The sequence below is a fragment of the Corvus moneduloides genome, chromosome 28 (assembly GCF_009650955.1).
Source record: "Corvus moneduloides isolate bCorMon1 chromosome 28, bCorMon1.pri, whole genome shotgun sequence".
Classification (NCBI taxonomy): domain Eukaryota; kingdom Metazoa; phylum Chordata; class Aves; order Passeriformes; family Corvidae; genus Corvus; species Corvus moneduloides.
In genome coordinates this window covers 1,801,477-1,811,823 of record NC_045503.1, presented here as the reverse complement: position 1 = coordinate 1,811,823, position 10,347 = coordinate 1,801,477, and the positions used below count along the sequence as shown (strand labels likewise).

The 10,347-nt window shown below is 61.0% G+C and overlaps 1 protein-coding gene across 1 annotated transcript; it reads left to right on the top strand.

Annotated features, from left to right (window-relative positions):
- Positions 1–4,099: 4,099 nt before the first annotated feature.
- On the top strand, positions 4,100–9,578 carry PEAK3 (PEAK family member 3). Its single transcript, XM_032093022.1, has 4 exons — positions 4,100–5,417; positions 6,080–6,207; positions 6,766–7,415; positions 7,939–9,578. Exons 1-4 carry the CDS (start codon positions 5,311–5,313, stop codon positions 8,938–8,940), a joined length of 1,887 nt encoding a protein of 628 aa, XP_031948913.1. The 5' UTR covers positions 4,100–5,310; the 3' UTR covers positions 8,941–9,578.
- Positions 9,579–10,347: the final 769 nt, after the last annotated feature.

The window sequence follows — 10,347 nt, the reverse complement described above, 5'->3', positions numbered from 1 at the left end:
CCTCCATCCCTCCATCCATCCCTCCATCCATCCATCCATCCATCCCTCCATCCATCTCTCCATCCATCTCTCCATCCCTCCATCCCTCCATCCATCCCTCCATCCCTCCATCCATCCCTCCATCCCTCCATCCATCCATCCATCCATCCCTCCATCCCTCCATCCCTCCATCCCTCCATCCATCCATCCCTCCCTCCCTCCATCCCTCCCTCCATCCATCCCTCCATCCATCCCTCCATCCATCCCTCCATCCCTCCATCCATCCATCCCTCCATCCCTCCCTCCCTCCATCCATCCCTCCATCCATCCCTGCCTCCCCTCCCTCCATGCCTCCATCCATCCCTCCATCCCTCCATCCATCCATCCATCCATCCCTCCATCCGTCCATCCCTCCATCCATCCCTCCATCCCTCCATCCCTCCATCCATCCCTCCGTCCCTCCATCCATCCATCCATCCATCCATCCCTCCATCCATCCATCCCTCCATCCATCCATCCATCCATCCCTCCGTCCCTCCATCCATCCATCCATCCATCCCTCCATCCATCCCTCTGTCCCTCCATCCATCCATCCATCCATCCCTCCATCCATCCCTCCCTCCATCCCTCCATCCATCCCTCCATCCATCCCTCCATCCATCCATCCATCCCTCCATCCATCCATCCATCCCTCCATCCATCCCTCCATGCCTCCATCCATACATCCATCCCTCCATGCCTCCATCCCTCCATCCATCCCTCCCTCCATCCATCCCTGCTGTGGGTCCGGCCGTCCCCGTGGCCCCGCATGCCCGGTGCCCCTCGCCCCCTGAGCCGTGCATGCCGTGTCCCACCAAGGTCCTGTTTGGTGTCTGGGGTGTTTTTTAACCTTGGGATGGGGGTGGGAGGGCAGGGAGGGGGTCGGGCACAGACCCCCACAGTGGGAGCAAAGGGCAGTGCAGAGCTGGCCCAGTTTTCTATGTAACGAGCATGTGAGATGTATTTGTGAGCAAAACAAAAAAGAAAAAAAAAAGAGGGACTTTTGTGGCTCTTTTGGGTTTTTCTCCCCCTTTCCTTCCTCATGTGCCTCGATAAGAAAAGGCAAAATCAGTGGGCAAAGCCTGAGCAGGACCTGGAAAGAGCAGGAGCACCAGAATTCTCACCTTTGTGCACTCCAGAGCTGCTGCAACCTGGGAAGCCCCCGGAATTCCAGCAGACCTTTCCCCCTTCCCGAGGCTCTGCTGGGATTTGCAGCCCCTGAGTCCATCACCACCATCAGCCCCACAAACCCCATAACAAACAATGGGAAACCACCTCTCAGAGGGTGCCAAAGTCCATATTAATAACTAATAAATGATTAATGCACGTGTGCTAACAAACCGCTGCTGCTATTAATCGATTATTAATTATTAATGCGGTGTTTATAAGGATATGCCACAAGTGGAGAGTGCAAAGGCAGCACCTCAAGTCCTGCTTGCAGGGAAATTGGGGTTTGGGGTGGGGTTAACAGGAGTCACACGAGAGTGCACAAGCACACACGGAGCCAAATCCCTCGGATGGGGCTGGAAAACTGAGCACTGGGAGCCTGGGCTGATGTCTCCTGGGGAAACTGAGGCACAGAGGGGCACTTGCAGTGGGGCCGTGGGGCAGGAGCCAGTGGGGAGGGGGAGGTGGTTCCTTCTCCCCAGAGTGACCCTCCCAGTGCCCTTCCCCAGCCCCAGGGCACAGCCTGGCCCCCCCAAGGCCACCCCTGCCCAAGGCTGTCCCCACCACGGGCTCAGCCAGCCCGCTGTCCCCTTGTCCCACTGGCCGGGGGACACCTGTCCTTGTGTCCCCCTCACCCCCAAACCCCCCGTGTCCCTTCTCCAGGCTCAGCGCCTGCCCTGCTCCCCTGCCAGCCCCCAGTCCCGGCTCTCCCAGCACGGACTGGGCTGCACTGGGAGCAGCGGGCGCTGGAAGCAAAGCAATGCCTCCATCTGCTGGAGAAACGGGCCCTGGGCCTTTCCAGCCCGAAATTCCATCCCCCACACACTCCCTGGGGTCCGGGGGGCTCCCAGCGCCCACCCCAGGGCACGGGGGCAGGGGGCCCTGGTTGCCAAATAACCGGGAAGCCGCAGCCCCCCCGGGCTGGGCAAGAGCTGCCGTGGGAGGAAAGAGGAAATTGGGGTTTTTCTCTCGTTTCCTGCTTCAAAATGCATTTCATGGCACAGGGAGGTGAAGGGTCGGGGTTACAGCTCCCAAGGGTGTGGGGGCACCGTGGGAGCCAGGACCGACCTCCTCTGCTCCTTTTGGGGATGAGCTGCAGGGTGGAGGTGTGGAGGGAGCACCCAGGGAGGTTCAGTGCCCGAGGGATCCCCCAACCTGCCCTGAGCCGGGCATGGAGCACCCCCACAGCACCCACGGGCTGGTGAAGAATGTCATGGAAAAAAACAGCGAAAAATACAGTGAGAAAACTGCAATTTTCCAGCGGCTGCCTTTAAAGATCCTATCTCCCACTGGGAAGAGAAACCAATTTCCTTACAAACCAAAAAGGCTGGAGCTGAGAAAAGCTTCCCTGCATCAGCCCCCCAAATCCAGGGGGAAAAGGGCTCAGCAGCTCCTGGACCAGAGTCTGCAAACGCCATCAGGGCCATCAGGACCCTGTCCTGCAGCTGATTTATCCACCTGGAACAGGCATGGAACCCACCAAAGGATTCAGGGACGCTCCATGGCTTGGAGAATTAAATCAGCATTTTGCACAGTCCTGCAGGGGTTGGCAACAGGAAACGACCACCCTTGTTAAGGGCTTGGGTGGCTTTTAAACCTGGCATTTTCTCCTTGGCTGTAATAAGACAGATGAGGAATTTCTCAGCTAAAAGGCAGCTCCTGGCTGCCCCTCTTTCCCTGGCCACTTCTGTCCAGCTTGGCAGGGTGTCGTGTTCCTCTGCGGGGAACTGCGAGGAGATCTTCTTTAGAAATTAAGCCAAACGAGGCAAACGTTGTGTCTGAGAACCGTTTATTGATAACGAAAACGAGAAGGAAAAGGAGCTGCCCGAGCGAAAGAGGGCTACAAGAGACAGAGGAGAAGAAAGGAAAATGGAAAAGGGACTGGGGAGAGGAGAGAGGAGAGAGAGGGGGCAGAGAGAAAAGGAGGGCGTTACCCCAGCGAGCCAGGGCAGTGCTGTCGGTGTCCAGGCTGGGGGTGGACGCTGCCTGCCTGTGGCCGGGCCGGCTCTTGGGGAGCCCCCGTGGCTCCCGCTGGGGCGCGGCTCCCGCTGGGGCGCGGCTCCCGCGGCGACGGCACCGGACACGCGGTGAGCGGGCACTCGGACGGGAGGAGCGGGGCTGTGGACAGGGTCACGGCCAGCGGCTGGACCGGGGCGGCAGGGCGGGCAGTGATCCCCGCAGCAGGGCGGGCAGTGCAGCAGGGCGGGCAGTGATCCCCGCGGCAGGGAAGGCTGCAGGCAGCCCAGGCAGGGATGCGGGGCGAAGCGGCGCTCAGGGGCACAGAGAGGCAGGACAGGTGCGAGGGCAGCAGAGCCAGAAGGCAGCTGGGGCCAGGGCAAAGGAGGGATCGGGCAGGAGCCGTGAAGAACAGCAAACCCCTCCGAGAGCAGTTGGGTTTATACCCCCCAGCCCCTCCCAGAGTCTGCCCGAGGATAGGGAACCGCTGGCCCAGTCCAACCTTCCCGTGCCGTCCATGGGTGGAGACCTTTCTCGACCTGACTGGAGCAGCCCCTGCACAGTGTCCTGCTGCCTGCCCCGTGGGAGGTGCTGCCAGGCGGAGTCCCCCCAGAGACGAGGCTTCCTCTGGTTGCCTCCTGCACGTGGCCCATGGGCACCCTTCCTCCACGTGCCTCTGACAGCCTTTGTTGAGGTGTGACAAAACTGAGTTGGCTCCTCACACAGGGTCACAGGCACGGCAGGAATGGTGTGATTTTATTCCTAACATTTTCTGGTACATCTTAAAGGTCGTTTGATTCATTAGGGAAAAACAGTGATGCTTCTAACAAATTTCTTTGCTGGGAGGGTGGGCAGGCCCTGGCACAGGGTGCCCAGAGCAGCTGGGGCTGCCCCTGGATCCCTGGCAGTGTCCAAAGCCAGGCTGGACAGGGCTTGGAGCAGCCTGGGACAGTGGGAGGCCCATGCCTATGGCAGGGGTGGCACTGGATGAGATTTAAGAAACTTTCCAACCCAAACCAGTCTGGGTTGCCAGTGGGGTGGATGGTGCAGGTTGTCCCCTCCCAGAGCCCTGCAGCTCCTCCCTGAGCTGGATCCAAGCGTGACTCAGCCCCAACACGGTTTTTTATCAGCTCTCAGCACCCAGAAATGACCCCAGCCACACCCAACAGCCAGAACCCCTGGCTGGCCTGGAGTGGGCTGGGAAATAGGGAAATAAATACACGGGAAGGGAACTGTGGGCTCCTCACAAGGGTGGCTGCAGGCTCTCAGCACCCCCGAGTCCCATCCTGGCCCTCCAAAGCCCTGCAGAGGTGCCCGGGCCCAGGGTCCCCCTGTTCTTGTTGCATGGTTGGGCTCAAACAGTGAAATTTTCCGCTCTCCTCATGGAAATCCCAAAGGCTGCTCATCCCGGTCTCGCTGCTCCCTGCAGTGGCTTCCCACAGAACCCACCCGGCCCACAGTGGCACCACTGATGACTCAAAGACTGAGTAGAAAAGAGGAAATACTGAAATATTTGGGGTTTAGAGTGTTTAAAAGGTGACTTTATCCTAGAGGGGACAGACACCAATTTTTTCCAGCAGCTGAGTTGGGTCACTTTGTGCTCTTTGAGCATCTGTAAAGCTCTGGAAGACAAAAAAAAAAAGTTTTCCAGCACTCCTGCCATGCAGTGGCTGCAGGAAATCCCGGCAAAAACACAGATCACAGAACATTCTGAGTTCGAGGGGAACCACAGGGATCATCAACTCTTAACACGTGAATTGAACCCACAACCTCAGTCCACGGAAGAAAATGAAAGTGTTCTTCCTTGCCAACCCACCCAGAATAACAACCCCGAGGAAAAGGGATTAATTCTGTGATGTGAGGGGGGTTTGTGGGGGCAGCCCCCTCCTCAGAGCAGCTGCCACCCTTAAAGCCATCCCTAGAGCCAGCCAGGAAGGAGGACCAGGGTGAAGCTCCACGAGCATCTCAGGGGACACAAATCCACAGCTGGCACTGACGGTGGCACAGTGACCACGGCCGGGGCCGGAGCGATGCCGGGGGGCTCCGGGGGCTGCCGAGGAGCGAGGCCAAGCCCCGGTTTCCTCCAGCCGAGCCCGGAGAAGGTTTTGAAAGCACATCCTGCCCCAGCCGGGGCGCAGCGCCTTGCGCAGGGCGATCCCCGAGCGCGCCATGGCCAGCGCCGGGAGGGGCTGGGATGGGCAGCGGGAGCTGCTGCGGAGCCGGGATGCGGAGCTGGAGCCCCGCGGGACCCCCCCGCTGCCAGGGACAGCTCACAGGTAACGAGGGGCTCTGCAGAGGGCACCACGAAGGAGTTGCTCAGCACGGCTGCCCCAAAAAAAGCGCTTTAGGGTCCCGGGGGGCACAGGGGTCTGAGTGGGGGCACTCGCACCCAGGGAGTGCTGTCCCAGCAGAACGGGGAGGGTTAGTGAAAGCCGCCGTGGTTTTGGTACCGCTGGTGGCAGCAAAGTCAGTGCCCAGTGCCAGGACAGGGAAGTGGAACCCAGCGGCTCCATCCCAGTGCCCTCCTCCTCCTTCGGGCTCCCTCTGCTCCCTCCCCATGCCCAGACCCCTGTCCTGTCCCCAGGCCCTGGCTGGGGGCCTCAAAGGCTTTTCCGGCTCTTGTCCCACACCCCTCCCACCGTCACGTCCTCCTTGGGGTCACCCAGCAGGGACCAGAGGCCACACATCTGCCCCCGTGCACCCACGGGTGTGTCCCATGCAGGTGGGAGCCAGCGGGTGTGGAGCCCCTGGGGCAGCTCCCACCCCCAGGATTTCCCAGTGCGGCAACTGGCGTCTCTGGGCCACCAAACTCCCCGTGTTTCGCCCCAAAACCACCCCGCCAAGGCCACTGCTTCCCTTTTTCTCTGTGTTCTTCCTCTGAGCCGGCAGTGAAGGCAGTGGGGCCCGCGGGGTGACGCTGCCTCCCGGCTCCGTGCAGGGCCAGCTCTGCGCTCCGCAGCGCCAGCCTGGACCTGGCTGCCCCCGCACCGGCCACCCCCATGCCGGACACGCCGGGGGGCTGCCCCCCTCGGCCCCCCAGCTCAGCCCTCATCTACAGCAACCTGGGTGAGTGACAACCTGACCCCGCTGTGCCCCTGCCCGCCGAGGTGTCACCTCAGACAGTGGCACGAACCCCTCTGCTGCCCCTGTCCTCCCCCCGTGGTACCTGGCTGTCACCGCTCTGGCTGGTGTTGGCTGTGGCTTTGAGGCTGGAAATATGCAGGGGGGCAAAGAAAAACGTGCAGCACTCCCACCCCATCCCATCCCATCCCACCCCACCCCACCACATCCCACCCCATCCCATCCCATCCCATCCCATCCCATCCCATCCCATCCCATCCCATCCCACCCCACCCCACCACATCCCACCCCATCCCATCCCATCCCATCCCATCCCATCCCATCCCACCCCACCCCACCACATCCCACCCCACCCCACCACATCCCACCCCATCCCATCCCATCCCATCCCATCCCACCCCACCCCACCCCATCCCATCCCATCCCATCCCATCCCACCCCATCCCACCCCACCCCACCCCATCCCATCCCATCCCATCCCACCACTCCCACTCTCTTCTCCTCTGTCCTCCCTGCCCTGTCATGTCTGTCCCTCCCTCCCAGGAGAGCTGCGTGCCCACCTCATCCCCCACAAGGCCAGCCGAGGGGAAGGTGCTGGGAGACCCCTCCTTCAGCCCGACCCGGACCCCCCGCCTCCCCCCCTGCCCAAAAAGCAGCTCCAGCGAGCCGAGTCCCTCCCGGAGCCGGGATCATCCCACCGCTACCACGGCGACCCCGAGCCACGGGCTGGCAGCATCCTCTACAGCATCCCCCCACCCCACCTGCGGCGCGAGGAGGGGGCTCCCCCGCGGGACAGACCCTCCTGGGGACCCAAGAAGCCCCTGACCAAGTCCCAAAGCCTGGGGGAGCCGCTGGCCCGGAGCAGCCCCCAGAAAGCCCCATCAGCCAGCCTGAAGGAGCTGTCATTTGGGACAGCGGACGGGGAGCTGGGGCAGCTCCTGGAGAGCCCGGCCGGGGTCCTGGGGGTGATTTTGGGGTGCCAGGAGGCCGCCCTGGCCCGGCTGTCAGCTCGCATGCAGGAGGAGCTGGTGGGGCCCGAGGAGAGGCAGCAGCTGCTGGAGGCAGAGCTGGTGGGGAAGCGCTGGGCAGCGCTCGGGGTCCTGGAGCCCCGGCCCTGCTGCCAGAGCGGGGACGCCTGGTACTTCAGGGTGGGCTTCACCTTCGAGCACAGGCAGCTGCAGCTCGCAGCCAAGGTAAGGAGGCGGTCGGGGTGAAAGCCCTGGGTGGTGCAGAGGGCGCCGGCTCCTGCAGGTCCGGCAGCGTTGGCTTTTCCACGGAACACGGCATTGGGGCCGCTTCCCCTTTCTGCAGCCACTTCTGCATTTGCTGGGTGAGACAGCGCTGCTGGCGGGGGCTGGGTGACGAGGGTGACAGCTCCCATGGGGCCAAGAGACACGTCAAAAACGGGCCTGCTGGGGGATATGTCCTGGTAACTCAGCCAGAGGGGCCAGCACATGCAAAGGAGAGGCTGGAGCAGAGTGGCTGCCCGGGAGAGCAGGATGAGACCCCAGCTCATTTGGGGGCTGCACCCCCCCTCATGTCCCAGTTCTTGCTCAAAGCCATCGTGGCTCTGTCCCTGCGTTCAGAGGGTGCGGGGGGACCCCAGCACCCCGTGTGGGTCAGAGCAGGGCTGCTGGCCCTGAGCTGACAGGGTGGCCCAGCCCAGGAGGAGGCTCTGTCCTCGCACAGCTGGCCCTGTCCTGTGTGTCCCTGCAGGTCCCCAAGCCGTGCTGCTCCAGCCTGGGGGTGCAGAGCTCCCTGGGGACGCACTGCAGCATCCAGCGCCTGCTTGGCCGCTTCACCGACCGCCTCCCTCGGGAACTGGTGCTCCCGGGAATCCCTGGAAAACAGAGTCAGGGCCCTTCCGGAGCGGCCCCAGCCTGCCCTGCCTCCCGGCCTGTCCTGCAGGTGCTGCTCTGTGCCGAGGTTCCCCAGCAGACCCTGGCAGACTTTGTGAAGAGCTCCCACACTTTGCACAGGACCCGCCCCGGGCACTACGAGCGCCTGGGCTGTCTCCTGCTCCTGCAGCTGTGCATGGGGCTGGAGCACCTCCAGGGGCAGAACGTGGCCCAGGGGGACCTCTGCCCCGAGAACCTGCTGCTGGTGCAGTGCCCATGTCCCCCCCAGAGCCAGCAGGGCCAGAAGGAGCCGCTGGGACTGTCCCTTCCACGGCTGCTCATCAGCAGCTTCTTCAAGGTGCAAGAGAAGCAAAGACCTTGTTCCAGCAGCCAGGAGCAGGACTGGACCCAGGGTCTCACTGCACCCTCCCCTCCAGCAGCAGCTGAGCTGAACGTGGGCAGGCTGATCTATCAGATCTTGCACGTGGACATCTCCCTGGAGAACATCTTGGGCTTCAGAAGCAAAATGCTTCCCGAGATCCCCTCGCTGTCCATCTACTCGGCGGGACTGAAGCGCTTGGCCACGCTGCTGCTCCACAGGGATCCTCACCAGAGGGTGTCCATCGAGCAGGCCAGGGGCATCCTGCAGGTGCTGCTCTGGGGGCCACGCCAGGAGCTCTTTGCCAGGAGCAGGAAGAGCCTGGAGCTGCTCCGGAGCTGGCTGGAGGTCAAGAGGGCTCTTCTGCTCCTGAGGTTTGCGGAGAACTCAGCTGGGGCCAGGGCCAGCCCCAGCCTGGAGGAGTGGCTGTGCTGCCAGTACTTTCAGGGGGTCACTGAACACACCCTCCACCAGGTCACCCAGGTTCTCTACGCTCCCTAAACCAGCCTCAAGGTCAGCCCATCCAAGGTCTCCTCAAAGCCAGGAGCCCACCAGGGCCTGGCCAAACCTGTCCCTGCCCATGGCAGGCGGTTGAAACGAAATGACTTTTAGGGTCCTTTCAACCCAAATTGTTCCATGATTCTATGAAATCCACCAGTTCCTGAGAAATCCAAGCTGGTCCTCACTGGGAAAACTCTGCAAACCCAAACCCACTTCCTCCACAGCCCATGAATGATGACGTTGGGATCAAACTCCCAAACACACGGTGGTTTTACACCCTCAAACGTTTTTTGCTTGATACTTCTGAATCTGGTTTATCAAAGCATCTGAGAAAAGACAGCTGGATGGGAGCCCCAAGCACCAATTTAGTGGCTGATGATCCCAAGTAAAGTTTATGGGGTTCAGACTTTGCACAAAACCCCCTCAGAGCTCTCCTGCAGCCACCAGGTTTCTGCTGGTTTAAATAACACTCAAAGCCACCCATCACAGCTCACCCTTCTCAGCAAAGGAGAAACACAGCGGCTCCTTCAGCCTGTGCTTCCCAGAGACAATTTGTGGCACAGTCACAAATAAAAATGACATTTTAAAGGGAAAAATACAGCTTCAATAAAACCTGGAGCTGAGCCTCTCAAACACTGGTCCTTTATGTGCTTCTCTGCCGGCATTACACAGTCCGGGGATGGGCCCAGAGGGAAACACAAAGCCAAAGTGGGGGTGATTACCCAGAGCAGCCTCCATGGGCTCTGGGAAACAGCTCAGGTGAGTTCATGGGCACCAAGACAGGGCTGTGGCATCTGCTCCTTGCTGTGAAACACTTGGTAGCACGTGGGACCTGGACCCAGTCCCCAAATCCATGTGGGTGCCGAGGGAGCAGCACAGTGAAGGCGCTGCTCAGGTCATTTGAATTATTCCTCAGCAATTATTAAACCACTCACAGCCAGCTAGACTGGGCATCAGGAAAAATTCCTTCACTGAAGGAGTGGTCAGGCATCAGTGCAGGCTGCCCAGGGCAGTGCTGGAGTCGCCATCCCTGGGAGCGTTCAAACAACGTGTGGCTGTGGCACTTGGGGACGTGGTTTAGTGGTGACAGGGTAATGGTTGGACTCGATGATCTTGGAAAGCTTTTCCAGCCTAAAGAATTCCATGATTCAGTGACTCCATCACCTGACAGCAGCAGGGCTGGGCCCACAGTGGGACGGAGCCTCCCCACGGCTGCTGTGCCCATGGATGTGGCAGTGGCTCACCAGGCGGTCCCCAGAGCCTGGAGCAGGGCTGGATCAGGGAGAATTCCTCCTAGGAGTCCCTGAGCACCAAAAACCAAAAATAAACCAGAGCTGGGAGCCTCTGAGGATGGAGAGAGCAGCTCAGTCCCAGCTCCCTGGTTGATTTCCTCCCACCTGGAGCAGC

Coding starts and splice junctions, on each gene's coding strand:
- PEAK3 (XM_032093022.1), top strand. CDS start 5,311: ATGGCCAGCGCCGGGAGGGGCTGGGATGGGCAGCGGGAGCTGCTGCGG. Junction 6,208..6,765: donor CCTCATCTACAGCAACCTGG/GTGAGTGACAAC, acceptor CCTCCCTCCCAG/GAGAGCTGCGTGCCCACCTC. Junction 7,416..7,938: donor AGCTGCAGCTCGCAGCCAAG/GTAAGGAGGCGG, acceptor GTGTCCCTGCAG/GTCCCCAAGCCGTGCTGCTC.